The sequence below is a fragment of the Dendropsophus ebraccatus genome, chromosome 8, assembly GCF_027789765.1.
Source record: "Dendropsophus ebraccatus isolate aDenEbr1 chromosome 8, aDenEbr1.pat, whole genome shotgun sequence".
In the NCBI taxonomy this organism is placed as follows: Eukaryota; Metazoa; Chordata; class Amphibia; order Anura; family Hylidae; genus Dendropsophus; species Dendropsophus ebraccatus.
In genome coordinates, this window is record NC_091461.1 from 21956816 (window position 1) to 21984046 (window position 27231).

A 27231-nucleotide genomic window follows, 5' to 3' on the forward strand; every position below is an offset into this window, starting at 1 on the left:
GTCCTACAGGAAGCCATGTATTCTTTCTAGTCTGACACAGTGCTCTCTGCTGCCACCTCTGTCCATGCCAGGAACTGTCCAGAGCAGTACCAAGTCCTTATAGTAAATCTCTCCTGCTCTTCGGACTGGGAAGAATTGAATAAACCACCTCCTGCAGGACATACAGCAGCTGATAAGGGCTGGAAGACTTGAGATTTTTTTTTAATAGGAGTGAATTACAAATCTCTGGCACTTTCCGTCACCAGTTGATTTGAACTTTGCTGAACTACCCCTTTAACGTTTCTGAGTATCGACTGGTCATCAGCGGATTGACAAGGGCCAAGCAGCTGGAAAGTGATCATTTCCTCTACAGCGACCACAGCACAGTATTCACTCACATAGCGGGATGAGAGGATGTTGAGTCTTTCAGGGTGAGTACCAATAGAAGGCAGCATTATGTAGGGTCCACATGGTCCCATAAGGCACATGGACAGGGGCTCATTACGGTTTATTCTGGAACGACTTTGCTCCGACCACATACTCGACTTTAGAAGAACAGAAGTGCACTTTACATATAAGTGCTGGAAATAAATAAGCGGAGAATATCGGGACACAACAAAACAGCGAAAAACAGGCCGAACATTTATAGATCCATTAAGGAGATTCTTAGAAACTGCTGCTTTATGAAGCCGAAAAGAGGAGAATCACAGCTGGAAGGGCCAAAGTAACAAAAACACAGCCCCCCCACATCTGCTAAGAGTGATGGGAGTCGTAGTGATCATAGCTTAGTCAGTATACTAAAAACCAGCGTACCGCTCCCACTCCAATAAAGTGCAGGATCAACAAAAAAAAGAAACACTCCGCATCAGGAAATTTGCATTGCATGATAAATCGAGTGGCCGGGCTGCACGAACGATTCATGTATCATTAGTGCAGACATAGAAACTGACAGCATGGATATACATATGTCCGTGCTGTCAGATAACACAGCAGTAAATACTTACCTAGCGCTGCTGTGCGATCTGGCATCCTATTCTCTGGTTCTGCCATCCAGCCGCTGTGTCTTCAAGATGTCAATCATTCTGAAGGAGGTGGGGCCTGAAGACAGCAGCTGGACAGGAGAGCCAGAGAACAGGATGCCGGATCACACAGCAGCAGTGCACTAGGTAAGTATGTACTGCTGTGTAATCTGGAATGACAGTATGGATATATGTATGTAGTGTGTCTGTGCTGTAAGTTTGCCTTTATCGTTATCACCCGCACATCCCCTGGGCCAACGATCAGGCATTTTTCCGATCGTCAGCTGATCGCTGTGACATTTACACTGGCTGATTATCTGCTGCAGTATCGTTTCTTGCAATACTCCTAGCTGATAATTGGCAGAAGACCCTTATGGGGGTAACACTCTGCTGGCCCTGCATATAGAAGACGCTCTGCAGACACTGTTGTATACAAAGTACCTCAGATGACATAATTTTAGGGGCCATTTTGTCTGTATATATATTATTATTACTTATGTGTATGGTATGGCAGCTTTATTTATATGTATAACATGTCAGCATTATATACAAGTACAGTATGGCAGCATCATTTATGAGCATAATCTCTCTCTCTCTCTCTCTCTCTCTCTCTCTCTCTATATATATATATATATATATATATATATATATATATATATATGTACACACACTGTTGGCAGAATAATTTATATGTACAATATGGTAGCACTATTGATATTTACAGTATGGCAGCATTATCTCTCTCTCTCTCTCTCTCTCTTTCTCTATATATATATATATACTTTGAGAGTGACTTGGTTTAAGAGCGTTTTGGTTTAGGAGCTCACAGTTTTTCAAAATTGTGACTTGATTTCAGAGCATTGCTTTGGTTTAAGAGCTCCCTGTACTGTGTGGGAGCGCGAGTGGGGGAGGGGCATGGTCTGCATAGCGGGGTCTACAGCACTGTACTCTGACCCAGAAAGTCTTCCTCACCTTCCAAATCATAGCAGATCCACTTCAGGCTGGGGCTTGCATCAGAGGACAGGACTGTGGAGGTAATCTCTCCATAGCTGTAACCCCTCTCTCCCCGGACAGAGAGCACTGCATGTATGTGCCCACATCTGCCCTCCTCATCCCTTCATACTCCCTGCAGTCTCTGTCCGCCCTTGTGTTTCCCATCCTCTCCATTACTGTACAGTCACTTATAATATCACATATTCTGCTGCTTCTGAATGTTTCATTAGTTTTACATGTTATTCAGAATAATAAATCATTATTTTTGGGGTGGGGAATCAATTGTCTGCATTTCTATGATTTCTTGTGGGAAAATTTGCTTTTGTTTAAGAGTAGATTTGGATTACAAGCGCGGGCCCGGAACGAATTACGCTTGTAATCTAAGGCACCACTGTGTGTATGTATATGTATGTATATATATATGTATGTATGTACCAACAAAACACACCAATCACTGAACTCAAGGAGAACAGTGAAAAAAACCAATGAAGTAATTTAAGAGTCTCCACTGATTGCCCCCTACAAAATTTGAATATGCAAAGAAGGTGTCCGTGGAGCCTCAGTTACGAGTCTCAAAACACGGGAATAGCCAGATATCCCTCTCTCCAGAGAAGGAAGCCCATTGCCAAGGGGTGCCTCCTAGTGGGTAGAGCACCAATTACCCTGATACGTAGTCCCTCAGGTCCTCACTCTGTTACGAGCTTAGAGACGTAAATAGGGAAACACCAGTGTGGCCCCTGCAAGTCAAAATCTAACTCTGTTGCGAGCGCATATTCAAATTTTGTAGGGGACAATCAGTGGAGACTCTTAAATGAGTACTCCATTGGTTCTTTTCACTGTTCTCCTTGAACTCAGTGATTGTCGTGATTTGTTGGTCTATTTATCATTGCCCCAGTAGCCAGAATTCTGCTCCACACTGACGAGGAGCAAATACCCCGAAACTGCAGTCTGTGGATGGATGCCTAGCCTTGGTAACCCTTGTCTTATGTCATTACACTCGCAACAGAGTTAGACTTTGACTTACAGGGGCCACCCTGGTGTTTCCCTATTTAGGTCCTAAAGCTTGCAACAGAGTGACGACCTGAGGGACTAAGTATCAGGGTAATTGGTGCTTTCCCCACTAGGAGGCACCCCTTGGCAATGGGCTTCCTTCTCTGGAGAGAGGGATATCTGGCTATTCCCGTGTTTTGAGACTCGCAACTGAGGATCCATGGACCCCTTTTTTGTAGTTGGCAGTATTATTTATATGTATGTATGTATGTACAGTCATGGTCAAAAGTTTTGAGAATGACACAAATATTATATTTTCACATGATCCGCTGCCCTCTGGTTTTTATGTGTGTTTGTCAGATGTTTTTATCACATACAGAAATATACTTGCAATCATATTATGAGTAACAAAAGCTTATATTGACAGTTAGAATGAGTTAAAGGGGTTTTCCAGCGCTACAAAAACATGGCCACTTTCCCCCTACTGTTGTCTCCAGTTCAGGTGCAATTTGCAATTAACCTCCATTTACTTCAATGGAACTGAGTTTCAAAACCCCACCCAATCTGGAGACAACAGTAGGGGGAAAGTGGCCATGTTTTTGTAGCGCTGTATAACCCCTGTAATGCAGCAAGTCAATATTTGCAATGTTGACCCTTCTTCTTCAGGACCTCTGCAATTCTCTCTCAATCAACTTCTGGACCAAATCCTGACTGATAGCAGTCCATTCTTGCACAATCAATGCTTGCATTTTGTCAGAACTTGTTGGTTTTTGTTTGTCCACCCGTCTCTTGATGATTGACCACAAGTTCTCAATGGGATTAAGATCTGGGGAGCACCGATCGCACGCCCCCCCAATCGCCTGCCGCGAGGGGGCTCGCTGCAGACCCGCCAAGTGGGTTTGTAGCCTAACAGCAAAATTGCAACTAACGAACATCACAGCGGATGACAGGTAGGAAACTGCTGCATCACTGAATCATATAATACACCTGTGTATCGCTATTTTTAGATCCAGCATCACGGTCAATGTGCCAGGACTACATGAAGTTTCCACTTAGTTTAACTTATGCATATTCTCTATAGCAATTCTGTATTAGCTATTACTGTACGTATATCACCTCCGTATCAGCTACAGCGATAAAGATCATTTTTTATTTCATTTGTTTATATATAAATATATATACACACACACACAGTTGACAATATTATTTATGTGTACAGTATGGCAGAATTATTTATATGTACAGTATGGTAGCACTATTGATATGTACAGTTGGCAGCATTATTTATGCATGCTGTATGGCAGTATTATTTATGCATACAGTTGCATAAGCATTATTTATGTGTATTATACGGCTGTATAGCAGCATGAAACACACTGCATGGCAACAATCACTTATTCACCTTATAAAGAGGCAACCTGGCTGTGTCTATCCACATTGTGCCCATCTATCCATTGTGTTGGTTTCATGGACCTGTATATGAGCAGTATGTGATGCTGCTGTATATGTGGCCACAATCCATAGGGTCCTCTGACATCCCTGTCCCTTATTAGACCCTTTCCATCACTGCAGCTGCTGTAGGCCCCGCTATACATGATTCATGCAGCATAACAAGCGTTATTTACAGCTGCGAACATCCGCACGGAGGAGACACTATCCGTTAATTAAAGCGTCCATAAACATTTTGCTTTTCCTAAACTTTTAATTAAATGTGTATTAATATTTAAGACTTGTGATATTTCATTTACTTTCACTGATGAGAATGTTAAATGTTACTTGTTCCTGGAGAACGGCTTCCTGACAGACACTGAAGCCGCCGATTAAAGGGATATTACCGAACATAAACCTCTTATTGTTACGCTTAGAATTTTTTTTATTCTTGTTCAGTGAGCGGAGTGTTTTTTTTTTATTGCATTTTGGTACCCATTTGATTGATTGTTTGTTTTTTGTTGTTTTTTTCCCTACTTTTTACTCCATTGGATTGTTTTGGAATTTTTTTTATTATGGGACATTTGTTATATATATTTTTTTAATTCTTACTTTTTTTTTTTTTTATTTTATTTTATTATCATGGCAGCCAAAAGGCCGGTCAGATGCTGGAACATTACATAGGATTTAACTGCTCAGATGCTGCAGTCACCATTGACCATGGCATCTAAGTGGCTAAACAGCTGGCATTAAAGTTATCTCTGATGCCAGCCACCTGTGATGGTGGTGGTTCTTTCTTGTGTAATCCTTGTTTCTATATCTTTTAGTAGCTGTTAATTTTGTTGCATTTGCTTTATTTTTTATGTCTGGGTCATAGAGTCCTCCTGTTGATTGTTAGGGTCGGTTTTACAGATCAGGGTTATTTGAAGGGACAGTAAGAATCAATGGCATCTAGTGTTAGGGTCAGCATTCAGGGACAGATTTAGTTAGTTTTTGTACTTTTTTTCCTAGTCATTACCCATAGGCTACAATTCTTGATTGCTATCTTCATCATTGATATGTGCCGTCATCCATCCCCACTATTATTTGTTATCGATCATCTCTTGCTGAGTTTTATTCTTGTTATTGGTTACCTGCTTGCAATGATACATGCCTTCATGTATGTTCTTGTGACGGACTGTTAAACAGTTTGGCCCTACTGTAAGTCCTGGGGGTATCTGAGTACTGAAAGTTACAGTTAGGACCCAGAAAAGGCGACTGCTATAGGTCAAGACCAGTTGTGCTGGGGTCATTACAGACATTTCAATTAACAAGGGCCAGGAAAATATAGAAGGTAGCCTTTAGTATATAGAATGAAAGAAGTTTTGGGGGATAAATAAGGTTTTACCATGTTATCATGTAGGGAATTTGAAGCCTTGTATCAGAAGCACATATTTCCATTCCATATAGAGATATATTATATCAAATAGCATAAAGTCGATCTTACAAGGTGTCAAGCCCGGTGACACCGACCCCCCCCCCCCCCCCCCCCCCCCGACCCTCCTGAGGCCAACAGGTGATATTACTGGAGTGACTGAGTGCTTCACCTCTGTAAATTATTAAGTCGCTTAGAATAGATTAAAAGATACTCTGAATATAGCAAAAAAAATAAATTGTCAACCATAGATAGCCCCTGCTGAGAGACTGTGCTAAAACTGCTTACTATACATTTTCTGTATCCAAGCCGGAAAAAAAAGCTGTGACCAGATGGTTTTCTTCTTCTCTCCTCCAGTATGAAGTTTCTATAGCAACTTTTCGAGCAGAAGCAAATGTCTGGTTCATCCTGGAATTTATTTATGATGATACATGGTAGACCGGATTTATTCCAGAATCCTGATATATTGTTTATAGAAGCTTCTTAGTGTCAGCTACATGTGAGCAGATGGATAGATAGATAGATAGATAGATAGATAGATAGATAGATAGATAGGAGATAGATAGATAGATAGATAGATAGATAGATAGATAAATGGATAGATAGATAAATAGATAGATAGGAGATAGATAGATAGGAGATAAATAAATAGATTGATAGATAGATAGATAGATAGATAGATAGATAGATAGGAGATAAATAAATAGATTGATAGATAGATAGATAGATAGATAGATAGATAGATAGATAGATAGATAGGAGATAGATACTGTAGATAGATAGATAGATAGATAGATAGATAGATAGATAGATAAATAGATAGATAGATAGATAGATAGGAGATAGATAGATAGATAGATAGATAGATAAATAGATAGATAGATAGATAGGAGATAGATAGATAGATAGATAGATAGATAGGAGATAGATAGATAGATAGATAGATAGGAGATAGATAGATAGATAGATAGATAGATAGATAGATAGATAGATAAATAGATAGATAGATAGATAGATAGATAGATAGATAGGAGATAGATAGATAGATAGATAGGAGATAGATAGATATATAGGAGATAGATAGATAGATAGATAGATAGATAGATAGATAGATAGATAGATAGGAGATAGATAGATAGGTAGATAGATAGATAATAGATAGATAGATAGATAGATAGATAGATAGGAGATAGATAGATAGATAGATAGATAGATAGATAGATAGATAGATAGATAGATAGGAGATATATATGAGAGAGATAGATAGATAGATAGATAGATAGATAGATAGATAGATAAATAGATAGGAGATAGATAGATAGATAGATAGATAGATAGATAGATAAATAGATAGATAGATAGATAAATGGATAGATAGATAGATAGGAGATAGATAGATAGATAGATAGGAGATAGATAGATAGATAGATAGATAGATAGATAGATAGATAGGAGATAGATGCGCACATGTATACATACATAGATATCCAAATTAAAAGAATCAACACAGCCCTCCAGAAAATCAGAAAAAGTTGGTGTTTATTTCACCCAAGCAATAGATATAGATAGAATTTTTAGATCTATCTATTATCTATCTATCCTCTATCTATCTCCTATCTATCTATCTATCTCCTATCTATCTATCTATCTATCTATCTATCTATCTATCTATCTATCTATCTATTATCTATCTATCATCTATCTATCCTCTATCTATCTCCCATCATGCCCATGGAGCCTTCCCCCACAGCTGGCGGCCCCAGGTTGCCCCATGATGTGACCTTCCATAGCTTTACAGTCAGATGTAACAATGGTTTCTGTGTAACAGTTCTCTGCATGGTCATTTACCTTCCATGATATAATCCCGCAGTCCTCCCACAGCACTTACAGCCATTGTCCTTCTGCCATATAAAGCACATTGTGGTGGAGATACATACAATTACAGTACACGTAACCATACGCTGCTCTTATCATTTGCCAAAAGCTCTCCTCTAAATCACATAGCGGCCGCTCCCCGTCTGTAATGACACCTCGCTGACTATGGCCGCCCGACCGAGTCTGAAAGGTCAGTAGTATCTGGTGAGCGCTGCCCATTTAGTGGCTAATGTCACCGGCTGCCATACAATAGCCGCCATTACTCTGCCTGTTATTATTACCGCTTGATATTTAGCTGCACTTTTATATGTGCTATTAAAGCTCCTTGATGGCAGCGTAGAATCCGGCCATAGAGCGAGTGCCGGCCCTGTGGTATTCAGCGCTGAGTGGCGCTCGTGTGGCCACCCAGACACCCGCCACTATAATAGGGTCAATTTCATTCAGCAAAAACACCATTAGAACACCTATCCGGGATAATAAACTATAACTAGGAGGCCGAGGTCTAATGCCGCTAGTCACAAAAATCCTAAACTTTAAAGTGAATAGTTGTTCTGCTGATCAAATGCAATGCAAAAAAGTCCAGATTAATGTTCATTGCACGTCCATCCACACACAACAAAAAAACTTTAATATACCACCAAGGTAATCATCTAGTGTCAGAAAGTTATACAGATTTGTATATTATTTCTATTTAAAAATTTCCAGTCGTCCAGTACTTATCAGCTGCTGTATGTCCTGCAGGAAGTGGTGTATTCTCCTCTCTGCTGCCACCCCTGTCCATGTCAGGAACTGTCCAGAGCAGTAACTATAGAAAACCCCTGTGTTCAAGGTGCTGATAGTTTGGTCTAGTGACGACTTTGCACAGGTGTATTTAGGTCGCGTGTATTTGGACTACAAGTACCAGCCTGATAACTGAATTGAGCATTGCCAAAAAAAAAGTCGGAAACAATCCTCAACCCCTATAGAAAATGAATGGTGCAGTATATACAATCCATTCCAGGGGCCATTTGTGTCCCTATCCTAGTGGTCAGACCCGCACCGATCACCTCTTTATCCGTTATACATTAAAAGGCTATCTAGCTCATGAAAACAATGGTAAAATGGGGGGAAAAAACAGCTGGGAGTCAGGGGGTTAAATGCGCCCAGTCTAGACAATGCCCTGTGCCAGACACATCAGCGGCACAAATCTCTCTCCTCTTCTGATTGCTCCAATCTATCAGTGCAGATAAATGGATCAGCCGGGAGGATTGCTGCTCTGGAGACAATCGTCTTATACTCAGCTGTACGGCCCTATTCACATCACGTTTAGGGCCACAATAACAGTGTCCTGTTCTTAAAGGCTATGGATCACCTATATTTTTTACTGATTAGAGCTGCACGCTAAAAACATATATAATTGTAATTTTATATATATATATATATTGTTATGGGAGGAACTATCTGGACAGAACTTTTTTTTTACAGAATTCAGAGATATGTGTTACAGCAAGCCCGATGGGCCATAGGCCTTATGGATGTGGTCAGTGACCTCTATAGAGGTCATTGTACAGGGAGGGGGACGCTGGGTTGTTATGTGGTGTAGTAGTACTGTACTAGTATGATTGTCGTGACGCCAGCACACAGGTGTGATGTTGGTACCTGCTTTGTGTATGGTCTGTAGTGTTCCCCAAATGGTCGGTGACCTGCCGGGTTGTGATGGGTCCCTTGGGCTCTTGTCACGGCAGTCCTGAGTGGCAATTGACCCACCCGGACTATCGGTACCGCCATCCACAGAAAGGGGAAAAAGGACCCAAGGTGTGTAGTGGATGTGTATAGGTGCTGGTGCTGATGTAAGGAAGACTGAGTCCCAGTGATAAAAATAGAACAGCTTTACTGTACAGTCTCCGAAAAATATAAAACACTTTGGCAGCAAATAGATAATCTGGAACAGACTTTAGTGCTTGACTTGGTTGGTGCTGTGGAGATACTTGAAAGAGAAGAATATAGTAGAGGTAGTTGCAGAGGTGCTGATAGAGTTGAGGGTAGAGTGGAGCAGCGTAGAGGAGAGAAGTTTGTCAAGGGAGTCCCAACCCAATGTAGTACTTGTGCTCTGCCGGAACTTTTGAAGAATACTTGAGAGTGATACCTGTACCTGTGTTTAGACTAATGTCTAACTATCTTCTACCCTACAGTGTCGAGGTACTTGTCCTACTAGGGTGGTACAAGCCCCAGTCGTGGTTACGTGGGTTAAGCTGAGTGTACGAGACTTCCCGGGGTTACTTGCACTGCGAGATAGAATACGTAGACCTTCTGGTATCTTTGTTCTGTCCAGGCTATTTGCTTTAATGTTGTAGGATACTGCCCTGCACTTTGTAGAGTGGTTCTCGGCGTGTGTTGGGTTGATCCCCGACTTTCTCCCTCTTGTAGTGCCTAGCACTGCAGAGTCTATAATAGATAGACTGGAGAAACTGAGTGTCTCTGCTTGCTTCATACACGTGTAACACGCTGTCTAGACTAGACTGAACTGTCCCGGACAAGGGTCCTGGCAGAGACAGGCCCTGGCTTAGCTACAGCAAAGACGTCCGCTTTGTGACACCTCTTTCTGTGAGAATCTGGGTAAGACCGAAGCTACACTTCCTCCCACACTGGGACTACTTCCTACAGGGATGTGTAAGAGACCCTGTGAGTGGTGGAAAGGAATGTGTGCAAGAAAAGAAAAAAAAATGATAGGCTAGAAAGAAAGCCCCTCCACTTAACTTTGAGTGAGGGGCTTTGTGACAGGTGTGGAAACACGAAACACCCGTGGTGGGATACCACAGTTAGCTATATACTGGTGTAACCGGTCACTGTACTTCTGTCTATGTTATCTATATACTGGAGTCACCTGTTACTGTACTCCTGTCTGTGTTAACTATATACTGGGGTCACTTGTCATTGTACTCCTGTCTCTGTTATCTAGATACTGTTCTGTGTTATCTATATACTGGTGTCACCAGTCACTGTACTCCTGTCTGTGTTATCTATATACTGCTGTCACCTGTCACTATACTCCTGTCTGTGTTACCTATGTACTGGTGTCATCTGTCACTGTACTCCTGTTTGTGATGATAAGGAGGAGACAGCTAAAAACATGATCTGGACAGGACAGGAAGTCACAGCTTAGTTTCAGGCCTAGTGGCTAAAATAGAAAACAGAAGTAAATTAAAAATCTTTATAACTTTCTAAAACCAATCGAATTGAAAGAAAAAGATTTTCACTGGAGTACCCCATTAAAGTGAATGGAGCTGAATTGTAATACCACACACAACCACTGGAGATGGTGCTGCTTTTGCAAGAAAGTAGCTGTGTTTTTTAAAAATCCGATTAACCCCTTTTTGTTGTTGTTGTTGTTATTTTATCATTGCATCCCGTCAATTTTTGCCTAGGTAGCCATAGAAGCACTGAGTATTTCAGAAACTGCTGATCTACTAGGATTTTCACGCACAACCATCTCTAGGGTTTACAGAGAATGGTCCGAAAATGAAAAAACATCCAGTGAGCGGCAGTTCTGTGGGTGGAAATGCCTTGTTGATGCCAGAGGTCAGAGGAGAATGGGCAGACTGGTTCGAGCTGATAGAAAGGCAACAGTGACTCAAATAGCCAACCGTTACAACCAAGGTAGGCAGAAGAGCATCTCTGAACGCACAGGACGTCGAACTTTGAGGCAGATGGGCTACAGCAGCAGAAGACCACACCGGGTGCCACTCCTTTCAGCTACGAACAGGAAACTGAGGCTACAATTTGCACAAGCTCATCGAAATTGGACAGTAAAAGATTGGAAAAACGTTGCCTGGTCTGATGAGTCTCGATTTCTGCTGCGACATTCGGATGGTAGGGTCAGAATTTGGCGTCAACAACATGAAAGCATGGATCCATCCTGCCTTGTATCAACGGTTCAGGCTGGTGGTGGTGGTGTCATGGTGTGGGGAATATTTTCTTGGCACTCTTTGGCCCCTTGGTACCAATTGAGGATCGTTGCAACGCCACAGCCTACCTGAGTATTGTTGCTGACCATGTCCATCCCTTTATGACCACAATGTACCCAACATCTGATGGCTACTTTCAGCAGGATAATGCGCCATGTCATAAAGCTAGAATCATCTCAGACTGGTTTCTTGAACATGACAATGAGTTCACTGTACTCCAATGGCCTCCACAGTCACCAGATCTCAATCCAATAGAGCATCTTTGGGATGTGGTGGAACGGGAGATTGGCATCATGGATGTGCAGCCGACAAATCTGCGGCAACTGTGTGATGCCATCATGTCAATATGGACCAAAATCTCTGAGGAAGCTTCCAGCACCTTGTTGTATCTATGCCACCAAGAATTGAGGCAGTTCTGAAGGCAAAAGGGGGTCCAACCCATTACTAGCATGGTGTACCTAATAAAGTGGCCGGTGAGTGTATATATATATATATATACAGTGGTACCTTGGTTTAAGAGTAACTTGGATTAAGAGCGTTTTGCAAGAAGAGCTCACAGTTTTTCAAAATTGTAACTTGGTGTAAGAGCATTGCTTTGCTTTAAGAGCTCCCTGTACAGGGTGGGAGGGCGAGTGGAGGAGGGGCATGGCCTGCATAGCGGGGTCTACAGCACTAATCTGATCCAGGAACTCTCCCTCACCTTCCAAATCATGGCAGATCCACTTCAGGCTGGGGCTTACATCAGGGGACAGGACTGTGCGGATAATCTCTTCATAGCTGTAACCCCTCTCTCCCCGGACAAAGAGTGCTGCTATACTGTGCCCACATATGTACTCCTCATTCCTTCATGCTGCCTGCGGTCTCTTACAGCCTGTGTGTTCCCCATTCTCTCCATTCCTGCTATAATGTGCCTGCACTCACACTCCCCTATACACACTGCTGCTATAATTTGCCTGCACTTACAATCAGCGATACACACTGCTACTATAATGTGCCTGCACTCACACTCAGTTACACACACTGCTGTTATAATGTGCCTGCACTCACACTTAGCAATACAAACTGCTACTATTATCTGACTGCCAATCACACTGTTGTGTAGAGAAGTGTCTGTTACTGTCCTCCTGCACAGCTATGTGATTCTAACTACCTGATTGGTCCATGCTGAACACACCCCCTTCCTCATTGCTGTCATGTGACCACACAGCCCTCTGACAGCAGCCCTGCTTCTCTATTTTAGCCTGTTGTACTACAATACCACATTATGGGGATCTGCAGTTCCATCCTGTATCTACAAACTGCTGCTGTGTTATTAGGTTTATGCAGTTTATATACATTATACTCCACATGCTGATTGCTATACTGTACAGTAACTTATCTTATCACATATTCAGCTGTTTCTCATTGTTTGTTTCCTTTGTTTTACCTGATATTCAGAATTTTAAAATATCACTATTTTTGGGGTGTGGAACCAGTTTTCTGCATATCTGTGATTTCTTATGGGAAAATTTTCTTTGGTTTAAGAGTGGATTTGGATTACAAGCTCGGTCCCAGAACGAATTATGCACGTAATCCAAGGCACCACTGTATATATATATATATATATATATATATATATATATATATTTAGATATGGATATATATATATATATATATATATATATACACACTCCCCCCCCCCCCCCCATCCAAAAACAGCTGTGTACGACTATGCCTAGTACTGTACCTCTGCTCCACAGGAGCTGCAATACCAGAAGCAACCACTACAGGCCAAGGTGGCAGTGTTCCAGAAACAGAGTAACTGGTTTCTACTCCTTTAACCCCTTTAGCGCTCAGATCTCTGAGACGGTTTTCCATATAAGGGCTCGTTCCCACTGAGGAAAGGTAGCGGAACATGTTCATTCTTCAGCGCGGACAGGGCAGGAGCGCGCGCCTCCCATAGACTCCCATTATGAGCGGGAGGCTAACGGCATTCCGCGGCGGACAATTCCGTCGCGGAATTCCGCTACCTTTCCTCAGTGGGAACGAGCCCTAAATCTCCGAACACAAAAAACCTTCACAATACCAGAGCGAGGCCACTATGGATTTCATAAGACAGGAAAAAAAAAAAGTATGGAGAAATTCGTACTGTAATTCAGGTTTGGAAATAAAGAACGCGTCGGCTGGTGAACTATATCAGGGTTCAATTTTAACTTCAGCTAAACCCTTCAGCTTCGTCTCCAGATTTTCAGCCTGGAGCTTTATTATAAATTCTCAGGCAGATAGCAATGAATCGGAGATGAGAGCCCTGTGATGTAGCCAAATCTATTTGTCGGGAGAACAATTGGGAGGTTTGCTCAGATAATTAATGTTCCAGTCTGGCGTAGAGTTATCTCCTGCAAGACAGAAATTGACCTGTCTCCTGCTACAGTACTGAAAATGTACATCCTCTCCTTTCTGCTTACTCAGACCCTGGCAGCCATTCCAACCCCGACTGCAGAAAAATAATCTCCATTCCCAACGACTGTAATCACACAATGACTGTTTACTGCCACACACTAACAACATGCTACTTACTGCATGGAAGAGGATCCAGAAGGAACAGGAGGCTACGTGGAGCAAAAACTACAACAGAGCTGGTTAAAGGGGAACTCTAGCGGAAAAAAACGTTCAAATCAACTGCTGTCAGGAAGTTATATAGATTTGTAATTTACTTTTATTCAAAAATCTCCAGTCTTCCAGTACTTATCAGCTGCTATATGTCCTGCAGGAAGTGGTGTATTCTTTCCGGTCTAACGCAGTGCTCTCTGCTGCCACCCCTGTCCATGTCAGGAACTGTCCAGAGCAAGACATGTTTTCTATGGGGATTTGCTACTGCTCTGGATGGTTCCTGTCATGAACAGAGGTGGCAGCAGAGAGCAGTATGTCAGACTGCAAAGAATACACCACTTCCTGTCGGACATACAGCAGCTGATAAGTACTGGAAGACTAGAGTTTTTAAATAGAAGTAATTTACAGATCTATCTATACTTTCTGACACCAGTTGATTTGAAAGAAAAAAAAATGTCAGAGTTATCCTTTAAAGATAAACTCTACCTAAATATTCCTCAACTATTGGCCTGAGCAGTGAGTATTTCACTCTGGAGACACTGTTAGAATCATAAATTACACAGACAAGCTGCCCATTTCATTGAGAATTGTGTAATACTCTATTTCTCCTGTGGGAGTGCTGTAGGGAAATTGAACCACTTGCAGCTAGGTTCTCAAACAGGTTGCAGTTTCCAGCATCAACCAAAAACGAAAAGGAAAACAAAGATGGGAAAATAGGACGTGCATATAAAACCTTTGTTCAAAATACTTAAAGGGAACCTGTCATGTGGAAAATACAGTCCAATCTGTAGGCAGCGCAGGGGGAGCTGAGCAGATTGATGCATGGAATTATTAAAAAAGTTATCCTTGTTATTTACTCATGTAAATCTCTGCTCATTTTGATCAAAGTAGTCAAGTGGGCGGTCCTACTCAGTGGTTGACAGCTCTCTCTATATGCACACTAATACACAGATAGCTGTCAATCACTGTACAGGACCTCCCACTTGACTACATAGCCCAGAATGAGCAGGGATGTACATGAATGAATGATAATGTATGGATGATAACCAATGACACGATTAAAGGGGTACTTCAGAACGTTAAACTTTTTTTTATATATTTCTGTCCTTAAATATAAAATAATTAAGAGCCTATGATTATGTCACCACGCTCCCCCAGGGTCCTCCTGTGGCATCTTCTGCCTCCCCATTGAACGCTCCCAATATCATTTCAGGGACGGGCCCGTCTTGGCAGTGACAGCTCAATTAGAAAATCAGTGACTAGGGAAAGTACAGCACTGCGGGTAATATATTAAATATTTTAAAGGGATGGAGAACTTCTTAAAGGGGTTATGCAGTGCTAAAAAAAAACATGGCCACTTTTTCCCCTTTCTTGTCTCCAGATTGGGTGGGGTTTCAAACTCAGTTCCATTGAAGTAAATGGAGCTTAATTGCAAACCGCACCTGACCTGGAGACAAGAGAGGGGAAAAAGTGGCCATGTTTTTGTAGCCCTCGATAACCCCTTTTAGGGCCCTATTTCACCGGACGATTATCGTTCAGATTATCGTTACATCGTTCGAATCTAAACGATAATCGTTCGGTTGAAATGCAGTTAACGATTAACGACCGAACGAGAAATCGTTGATCGCTTTATAAGACCTGAACCTATTTTTATCGTTGCTCGTTCGCAAATCGTTCGCATTGAATAAGATGTCGTTCGCAGTAGATACGAACAAAATAGCGAAGAAAAAACGCTCGCAAATACGATCATAAGTAACGATTATCGTTCCATGGAAGTGAGTGAACGTTTTCAGGTCTTTCGCAACAGCGGTCGTTTGAGATCGTTTATCGTTAACGATTATGTGAACAATAATCGTCCGGTGGAATAGGGCCCTAAGGCTCCCAGAGATTTGCACCCAGGTAACCTAGAATCCTGAACAGCAAAGCCACATACTGATGAACCAATACAGAACATTGACCATTCAGCTATTGATCACCGGTGACTGAAGAAGCTGGATGCAGCCCTAGGGAGTCCTGTATAGCCCGGCAGTCCTCAGGCTGCATCCAGCTTCTCCAGCAGTCTTACTCATCTCTAACGTGGTTTTCCAGCTGTTCCAAAACTACAACTACCATCATGCCCAGGATAAAGGTTATTGATGTATTTAGTTATAAATTAACCCTACACCTACTTAACCCTACTTTCTGTAAGGTCAGGGCAGGTGAATGTAGTTTTTAAAGGAATTTCTTCTTCTATTATAAGCTGCGGCTGCGAGCCATGACTAATTGCATCAATGTCACAAGGCAGGGTGCTGCCGGGAGATCCGCAATTAACATCTCAGGATTCAGGTTATTTCCGATTCCTGCTGATTTTATTCCTTTCTAATAACGGGGTGAGATATCACAACACAGCAACCCAGTGTGACCCCCTCAACCTTATTCCTGAGCCATATCCAGGAGGAAAAAAATAGTTTTTAAATCAATTAGTGCCAGAAAGCTATACAGATTTGTAAATTACTTCTATTTAAAAAAAAAACAACAACTCTGGCCTTTTAGTACTTATCAGCTGCTGGATGTCCTGCAGGAAGTGGTGTATTCTTTCCAGTCTGACACAGTGCTCTCTGCTGCCACCTCTGTCCATGACAGGAACTGTCCAGAGCAGCAGCAAATCCTCATAGAAAACCTCTCCTGCTCTGGACAGTTCCTGGCATGGACAGAGGTGGCAGCAGAGAGCACTGTGTCAGACTGGAAAGAATACACCACTTCCTGCAGGATATAGATGAGCTGATAAATACTGGAAAACTTAATCAGTATAACTATCTGACACCAGTTGATTTAAAGGGATTTTCCAGTGAAATTTTTTGTTTTCAAATAAACTGATGTCAGAAAGTTATACAGATTTGTAATTTACTTCTATTTAAAAATTTCCTGTCTTCCATTACTTATCTGCTGCTGTATGTCCTGCAGGAAGTGGTAAATTCTTTCCTGTCTGACACAGTGCTCTCTGCTGCCGCCTCAGTCCATGTCAGGAACTGTCCAGAGCAGTAGCAAATCCCTATAGAAAACCTCTCCTGCTCTGGACAGTTACTAACATAAACAGAAGTGGCAGCAGAGAGCTGGAGAGAATACATCACTTCCTGCAGGACATACAGCAGCTGATAAGTACTGGAAGACTGGAGATTTTTAAATAGAAGTAAATTACAAATCTATATAATGTTTTATAAAGTTCTATAAAGTTTTCCTTAAAAAACAAACAAACCGATTTAATTTATCTACGCTATAGAGTCTATGTTTTTTGCACAAAAACCCACTGCAGAGCCAGTTTTACCTTCTGACCCCTGAGCTCTATGTACATGTGTATTTGTCTTTCCATAAGATCCTGCATCCACGTGACTGGCAGGGTGGCAGCCCCCATGGGCGTCACAATGGAAAGTAACAATAAGACACCGCAGATGCTCCGGCTTCCCAGAGAGGAAACAACACAGGGATGGGAGTAAATTACACAGGACGGCCCATAAGAATAGCACAGCCGTGTGATGCAGGAATTACAGCCGGCTCTCCCCGACCACAGGCTTTTCCTGGGAGATAAGACGTATAATTAGATTTTGCCGCTGATGGAGGGTTTTGCGCAATTGCGGACAATACAAACGTGGCATCCGACATTGCTGGGTAACACCAAGGTAGTAATACAGTGTCCTCATGAGACATCCCAACTACTACAGCCAACATGTGGCCGTCATGGTATCTGTCAACAGATGACAGAGCTAAGACTCTGGTCACACTGTCATCTGTATTACATATGTCAGCCAAACCTATCCACTTGCGAAACTACAACTCCCAGCATGCCCTGACAGCCTTTGGCTGTCAGGGCATGCTGGGAGTTGTAGTTTTGCCAGCACTTGTTGAGGAACACTGGACGGGCACAGATATTGCAGGACGAGTTGTAGTTATTACATACAACTTATTGAATAAATTCCATTAAATTGTTACTGTCGCTTTAAGAAACTTTTGAAATGTCAAAAGTTTCAATTAGTCGGAGTGTTAGATTTCCACCGTGACGCTGCTCTTTATTAAGAGTTCGATATGAAGTCCACCCCAAATGATGACATGCTAAAAGTCATTTGTTTGTTTTTAAAGTGACAGTAACGCTTACAATTTTTAAAGGTGATCACCTAGATTTTTTTTACTACTCATCAGAGCCTCATGCTGAGACATGTTCTTTTTTTCTAATTTCTCTGCAGTCAGTAGCACCAGCTGTATTCATTCCCTGTCTGCTCCTCTACCTGTGGCATTGTTCAGCACAAGGCAGCATGCTGTAATCACAACTCATCCTTCCGTAAATGTCCTAAAATATATATATATATGATAGGATAAGATGCAACCAGGCCTTCTGCATTAGCACGTGATGATGCAATGATACGTTTTTTTAGGGAGAGGGAGCTAATATTGATGGTGACATCTAAGGCTGATAAGTCTTGATTTTGCAGAATAATCCCTCTAAAAACAGTCGCCATTGATGCAACCTTGACCTAAAAGTGGGCATTAGGAGTCATTCACAGATATTCCTATGGGTGGGGTATAAAAGATCTGATTTGGGTTAGTTTGTATAAATAGGATCTGAGTTATCCCCTATCCCGTCCTTTTCTATGACTATATAAAGGGCATCTGCCCATGAGGGTGCGGAGGAGACTCCTGTCCTGCACCATCACCACATGATGAATATGCAGGACAATGCATTGTTTATGGACAGCCATGCAGAAGAAAGGTTTAAACCAGCCATTGTCGGACTGGGGTATCTGGGGCCCCCCCGAGGAAATGGTCCTGGGGGCCCACCAATGAAGAACCAGTGAGAAATGACATATCAGTCAGTGATAGTGCAAGTTCTTAAGCTGGGGGCCCACCGGAGCATTCTCCGGTCCTGTGGTGGGCCAGTCCGACACTATCTCCAGCCTTCTCAATGCAAACTAGATATTTAGAAATACAAGAGCAATGGATACAGCAATAATTGTCCTCCCCAGGTGGGGTGTAATGATAGTGATACACATAGGCAATGCATATATATATATATATATATATATATATATAACCAATAGGCTTTACCTGTAAAACTTGATGTTTGGTTGAACTTCTCCAGGAAAGCCCAGCATGCCGCACACCACCCTGCTGTTATCCATAGTCCAGCCCTGGTCACAGACCTGCCGCCACCTGCCATGATGCTTCACTTCCACGATGCCCTCTGTGACTGGCAGGCTCGCCTTGGCCCGGGCAGAAATTGGTTTAATTCTAACCTCCTCGACCTTCCTTGTGTGCTGAAAGAGTTAAATACATGGGCATCATCATTATAGGTAGATCAGGCACTGTTCATCCTGAGCTTTCTGGTTCAGGAATAGAATGCTGGAAGAATAATAACAGTGAGGCCTGACACTACTTACACAGGCCGAGCTAGAAGCACAGTGTTGGACTGGGGTATCTGGGGCCCACCAAAGGAAATGATCCTGGGGGCCGACCAACGAAGAACCAGTGAGAAAAGACATGTCTGTCAGGGTTAGTGCAGGTTCTAAAGCTGGGGGCCCTCCGGAGGATTCTCCGGTGCTCTGGTGGGCCAGTCCGGCACTGTAGCAGCATGACAACACAAGATCACACATACACATAGCAGAGAGGCGTAGTCTATGCTCAATCTGACTCCTGTATGTATTACTGTATTTAGAGAGCTGTGCAGTGTTTGCCATCTACATAGATAGTTCCCACGGTGCGGCTTTACATTGTGGGGAATGATCATTTATCCCATTATCCAGCATTACAGGTCTCCTCCTGTTATCACTTTATTTTTTGCCAATTTTTCTTAAAACTCTTGCACCACTGAATTTGTGAGGCAATTCATGGCAATAGTAACCTACAGCTGCTCAAACTGCATATGGCGGCACTATTTGAACGCTGTAATTGGACACTAATTTGGGCAGTGTATAGCAGCATTATTTAGAGGCGTAGTTCAGCAAAAAAAAAAAATCCTTTAAATCAACTGGTGCCAGATAGTGTGAGAGATTTGTAATTTACTTCTTATAAAAAAAATTGCCAGTCTTCTGGTACTTATCAGCTGCTGTATGTCCTGCAGGAAGTGGTGCATTCTTTCCAGTCTGACACAGCGCTCTCTGCTGCCACCTCTGTCCATGTCAGGAACTGTCCGGAGCAGGAGAGGTTTTTCTATGGGGATTTGCTCCTGCTCTAGACAGTTTCTGTCATGGACAGAGGTGGCAGCAGAGAGCACTGTGTCAGACTGGAAAGAATACACCACTTCCTTCAGGGCATACAGCAGCTGATAAATATGGGAAGACTTGAGTTTTTTAGTGTTTGGGTGTGTGTTTCTGTGCACTGCATTGTAATGTGTATTTTGGGGGATGGTATAGTAGGTTTATGTGAGCACTGCCTGGCATTCTTTAGTATTACAAGTTTATACAAGGTTAGTATTTGGCATTATTGGGGCACAGTTAGGCAGTGTTATTTGGGCAGTGTATGGTGGTTTATTTGATCATCATATGACACGGTTTTATGTATACTTCATGCTATGTATGTATCATTTATGCACTTTATGGCACTATTTAGACACTATATTAAGTTATTAAGTATATATATATATATATATATATATATATATATATGCTCTATTACATATTAGTCTAGAGACCATATCTTATTTCAGCACTGCATGGTGCCACTATTTAGGCACTGTTTGGTGCTCATGCAGCACAATATTATGGAGGTTTGTGCACTGCATTGTCCCATATGTTTGGATGGGTTATAGTAGGTTTATGTGGGCACTGGTATATAGGCATAATTGGAGCACAGTTAGGCAGTGTTATTTGAGCAGTACATGGTGGTAGTATTTGATCATTGTATGATTTATGCTGTGGGTATTATGGACATAAAGGCAGTATTATTTGAGTACTTTGTGGCGCATTATATAGATTTAGTTTAGATAGGCCCTGTATTACATTATACTAGTATGGGTACCATTACTAAACTTAGTATACCTATTTGAGCTCTTACTATATTGTAGTATTATTTCTACTCTGGATTATACTGTATTAGAATAACATAAAGTTGGGTTATGTAAGCACTACATGGCACTGTAGTATACATATACGTCACTGCATTGTACTTACCTAACTGCATATACTGAGGTTATGTGGGCACTGTATGGCACTGTGGTGTAGAGACCCTATGGTTGGGCACTGCATAGTACTGTAATTTATTATGTTGGTCGCTATATGGTGCTTTTTTTTTTTTTTTTTATACAATCGTGTGACTTTACTAAAGTTTGTAATAATTTTTTACATTGTATCTATAACGTTCACGTGGTCAGTTTTCTTATTCTAGAAGATTCTTCCTATCCCTATCTGCATACAACACCACGGCCCATAGAACGTTTCTCCTATGCATTTGCTTAGGAGCCTCCATACTATAATAAACCTAAATTCCCCATAAGGAGTTATATGAACAAACTCAGCTCTGCTACATCTACATCATAACTATTCCGTCTTTGAACCCATAACCATATTTCTTGGTGAGTTAAGTCTTCGGATTTGTGGCGTATCCTTCCAGCGGCCATAAAGTGACTGATCTCATCCCGTGCGATCCTTAGAGAAGTCTTGGAATGTCTTCGAGCCGAGGAAACACCACTGGTATGTCAGGCAGGGGTGGAGTGAGGTAATGCAGGCGGATGCTCCGTGACACTATTCATACACACAAGTCTCTCGTTTTATACAGTCAGTCGGACACTGTGCACAATTGTTGTTCTTGGAAAGCGGCCACCTTGAATATTTCTGCTTTCCGTTGGCCAGGCACAGGCGCACGGTTCCAAAAACGTAGATTTCTGTGACATGTCACACGGGCCGCTTCACTTCATTGCCATCGCTGTAGGTTTAACCCCTTTATACCACCATGATGTGATTAAATATCATGTACAGCAGGTATGTGCTGGGCAGCTGTACTTCTCCACAAGGGAGTATTATACTCAGGCCTTATTTCTTAGGGGCCCCCAGGGTGTAAACCCTAGTAGCAAATTAAAACGACCCCATAATATTTTATTACGGTATTATGAATGTATATTACGGTAGTAGTATTATGTTGTTTTTTTGTTTGTTTTTTTACTAAAGTGTCTAACCAGTGTGTGGAGTTTTTCCGGCCATGCAATGCTCTACGGGGGAAACAATATGCAAAATGGACCTCCTTCAGGAGGTATCATGCCTGAAAGTCAGTGTTTCATCCTAGACCAGGGCTACATAGATATTTTTGGTCATGTGATATGTAGCCCCAGCCTTAAAGGGGTACTCTGGTGTTTTTTCTTTCAAATTAACTGGTTTCTGAAAGTTGTACAGATTTCTGATTTACTTCTATTTAAAAAATTCCCAGTACTTATCAGCTGCTGTATGTCCTGCAGAAAGTGGTGCTTCCTTTCCAGTTTGGCACAGTGCTCTCTGCTGCCACCTCTATCCATGTCAGGAACTGTCCAGCACTGTAGCAAATCCCCATAGAAAACTTCTCCTGCTCTGGACAGTTCCTGACATGGACAGCGGTGGCAGCAGAGAGCACTGTGTTATGTTGGCCCAAACTGCTATTACTTTTTCTAACTATTTTAGTGCAGCTTCTTGTAATGTCTAGACATTAGATAATCTAGGAGAATGCAGAGAATTTTGAAGAATAATGGGTAGCCCCTTTGGGAGGCTCCGCCTATGAGGATCCTTTGCACATGTGCATTGTTAAAAGGTCACATCAGATTTTATGATTATCATCTGTGTTGGTTGTTATTAAAGGGTTAAAATATATTGATAGATTTGTCATTTTCTATATTGGTCACCAGCAGTGGTGTAGCTACCATGGAGGCAGACCACGCAACTGCTATGGGGCCCCTTCTGAGTGCCATCCGGTTGGGGGGGGGGCTGTGAGAGCTATACTGTTTTTTGCTGTGTGGCCCCATGAATTCTAGTTACGCCCCTGGTGACCAGAATGTGTGCTCTGCTGCCCATATACAATTTTCATGCAGCACCAATAGCAGATCGGCTCCTCGTCTCTGTTTCCTATCCATCATTTATACTGCGTTCAGCCCTGTATGGAGAACTTACTGACTCACATAATAACAATAATGAAGGGAGCCACAGGGAACATTGTATTATTGAGGACAATTAGACCATTATTCCTCTGAAGGATGAGACGCTCTTATAAAAATACCAGAGCAGGATTATTCATGTATAATGCATCGCACATTAGTCTCATTCCCATCGCAATTATCTGGGAATAAATACGGCTCTGACATTCAGTGGTTGTGATCTCATGATCTCTGGTGCGCTGCTGCTGCGGTGAGGTCTGCACCTACTGTCACATGTAACTGCTGCACCTACTGTATATATCCTATATTGGCAAAGTGTTAGTAAATGGGAGGGTGCTGAAGAGAGTCCCTCTATCATGTACAGCAATTTCTCATTCTCTGTGTGCTGGGCTGTGTGCCAGTAGTGCACGGATAGGCCTTCCTTTCCCTTACTTGTCTGGACAGTGACAGAACACCACCTATTCCTCTCTGCTATAATATGACATAGTGAAGTAGAAAGTGAACTCTATGCTCACAGAGGAGTAGCTGTACACTACTAGAGATGGCCTGTGGAGGGGAGAGAGGATTACTGATACACTGGCTATTTAAAGGGAACTAATCATGCCCAAAATCTCCACCCAGTTTGCCCTAGTCGTGCCACCATCCCCAGTCATGTGGGCCTGCACTGATTGGCCCCTTGACTCCGGCCCTTCTTTATGATTAAAAGTTTACTGCTTAAACCAGGGCTGCTTGTAGCCTGTGCCTTGCTGTGATACTGTTGCTGTTTTTTTTATGCTCTCATAGCAACTTAAAGGGAACCAGTCACGCCAAAAATGGCCCTAATGCTAAGGAAATGTGCTGATACATCACCCAGCACGCTTCCCAAACATACCCCTGTACCCTGCATCCCCTGCGTCCCGTGCTGTATGCTAATTATGCCAAATAGTCATCTGGGTGTGTGTCTTCTTCATCTAGTCACGGTCCTGGATGGGTTCCAGCACTGTAGTTACGCCCCTCTGGGCGAGATTGTCCTGTGCTCTTGTCCTGTGAAGCATTTACTATGCATGCGGGGCGTGATTACAGCGCTGAAACCCGCCCAGGACTGTGACTAGATGGAGAAGACATACGCCCAGATGACTACTTAGCCGCAATTAACATACAGCGCGGGATGCAGGGGACGCAGGGGACAGGGGAATGTTTTGAAAGCGTGCTGGGTGGCCGTTTTTGGCATGATTGGTTCCCTTTAAGTTGCTATGAGAGCATAAAGAAAAACAGCAACAGTATCACAGCAAGGCACAGGCTACAAGCAGCCCTGGTTTAAGCAGTCAACTTTCAATCATAAAGAAGGGCCGGAGCCAAAGGGCCAATCAGAGCAGGCCCACATGACTGGGGATGGTGACAGGACTAGGGCAAACTGGGTGGAGATAGGATGTTAAAAAAGGTGGCCCTAGGTGGAAAAAGCCAGTCCACAGGTCTGGCAAACTGTCCCTCCCTCCAGCCCTTTATTTGAGCTAATATGGGGGTGGTTCCTAGTTTTGTTGGCTCCCTTAGGTGGGCAGTTGTTTAAAGGAGTTATCCAGCACTACAAAAATATGGCCACTTTCTTTCAGAGACAGCACGACTCTTGTCTCCAGTTCAGGTGCGGTTTTCAATTAAGCTCCATTCACTTCAATGGAACTGAGCAGCAAAACCCCGCCCAAGCTGGAGACAAGAGTGGGGCTGTCTCTCGAAGAAAGTGGAAGAAAGAGGAGGGCAGTAATATAGTGCCGGGCGGCATTGTGTGGTGCTCACCTGTGCAGAGATTGCTTGAGGTTGTTCGAAAGGCCTCAGCCGAGTTGCTGAACAGAGAAGGCCGACATCTTCCGAGTGTTTGCAGTCAGTGACACCCCAGCCATTTGATTCACATTCTGACAGAGAACTCTCAGCACCAGAGCAGCGGACGTTATCCAGCCAGATAGGACCTATGGAAAAAGAAGGTTTATCATGAAATGTTAAAGACGTACTACGACGAAAATATTTTTCTTTCAGATTGACTGGTGTCAGAAAGCCAGATTTGTAATTAACTTCTATTTGAAAATCTCTTCCAAAAGTCTTCCAATATTTATCAGCTGCTGTATGTACTGCAGGAAGTGTGTTCTTTCCAGTCTGACACAGTGCTCTCTGCTGCCACCTCTGTCCATGCAGTAGAGGTTTTCTATGGAGATTTGCTACTGCTCTGGACAGTTCCTGACGTGAACAGAGGTGTCAGCAGAGAGCACTGTGTCAGACTAGAAAGAATACACCACTTTCTGCAGGACGTACAGCAGCTGATAAGTACTGGAAGACAGGAGATTTTTAAATAGAAGTAAATTACAAATTCACAAAACTTTCTGAAACGAGTTGATTTGAAAGAAAAAGATTTTTGCCAGAGTACCCCTAAAGTGTCTATATTTAAACATTGTATTACTAATCCAGCACTAAATTCTGAATTACAGCTTCCTGAGCTGCACTAACTATTCTTCTGGGTGTTATAGTAAACATTCAACAAGCTTGTGGTCAGACACACTATAAAAGTTTATGATTATTACTTTATTATGTATCTGATGGTATTACAGTGCCTGGTGTAGTTCAAACTATTTTTTCGGTATTGCACAGACTGTTAATCATGATCATTTCCGAATAAGTAATGCTGTACATAAAAATCACTCACATTTTATGTACATTAATTTTATATGTAAACTATAAAATACTGCCCATTAACTTTAACACCATCCCTATAACGTTAATATTTTATGCCAATTAATGTATTTGTTTACCCATCAACTCAAAATCAGCTCAAAATTACCTGTAAAAAATTAGATTTACATTGAAAAAATCTGGCTACCTGCAGCCACTACCCGGGAGAGCTTACTATGACTATTATCTATAAATTAGTATGCAGTAAGCTCATAAGCTCCCCCTACTGGCAGCTGCATGCATTGAAAATCTTAGCTTTTGCCAGATACAGAACTCTGTATTATAAATCTGAGATCTAGAAGTCAAAGATATGTATGCATTAGAGGGATGTGATCTGGCAAATGGAATTTTTTCACCTAATATCATTTGTGTATAGTTTTTAGGTGCCGCTAAGCTATGACTAACTATGATAATTAGCAATGTGATTTTTTGTAGACAGGAGCTCCATAGTGATTGTTTGGGCTGCCTGTACAAACACCCCTATGCTATGTATGGTCATCATATTTACTTTGAGTCACATGTAGGTATGGAAACCCCCATAGGACAACATTAGCTTTGTTTTGTGTGAGTGAGGCCCAAGTCTAGCTCTATGGCAGAATATGATATACACTTACCCTCTCCTTGTCCGTATTTTGCACTATGTGCCCAATTCATGGCCATTTCAAACCCCAGCTGCTTGCAGATCACGTGGGCCACTTCTATGTTGAAGTCGTCGTCGCACACAGTCCCCCATTGACCATTATAAAGGACCTCCAGACGACCTTCATTAGGGACCCGCGAGGTCCCGGCTAATCTCAGCTGGATTTGTGGTGCACCCGCTTGGAGCTGTTGCCGGCAAAGGTCGATCAGTGAAGCAATAAATAATAATATAAGCGGGATCGGGACTTTCATGACTGGGTCTCACAGGGAATAGTGGATGAATGATTTAGGAATTTGCACCTATGGATAAAAAGGAGAAGATAATCCATAATCGATATATACTATTAGGTGAAACCTCTATCCCCTATCATCCGTCAATATCAGATTCTCAGAATGTTCACAGCAGCACAGAGTGTTTCAGGACAGGGTTGGCTTTCTACTGAGCATTGACCTGCCCAATTAATAGTATTGTTTTGAGTAAGGCTCTAGTAGGGCACATAGCCGCCATTGAGGGGGGGGTCCTTCCTCATAGACCCCCTTAGGAGCTCTTAACACACATCCATATATCTAAAGGAGTTGTTTTCTCGG

The 27231-nt window shown here is 42.3% G+C and overlaps 1 protein-coding gene across 1 annotated transcript in view; it reads right to left on the bottom strand.

Moving 5' to 3' along the window:
- LOXL4 (lysyl oxidase like 4) overlaps positions 1-26727 on the bottom strand; it is a 47729-nt gene extending 21002 nt beyond the window's left edge. The window contains exons 1-3 of the mRNA XM_069978921.1: positions 26619-26727; positions 25081-25250; positions 19308-19516 (exon numbers count right to left, since the gene is read on the bottom strand). Of these exons, the coding sequence (XP_069835022.1) occupies positions 19308-19516; positions 25081-25250; positions 26619-26664 (425 nt within the window). The 5' untranslated portion in view covers positions 26665-26727. The remainder of the gene's footprint in view (positions 1-19307; positions 19517-25080; positions 25251-26618) is intronic.
- Positions 26728-27231: the final 504 nt, after the last annotated feature.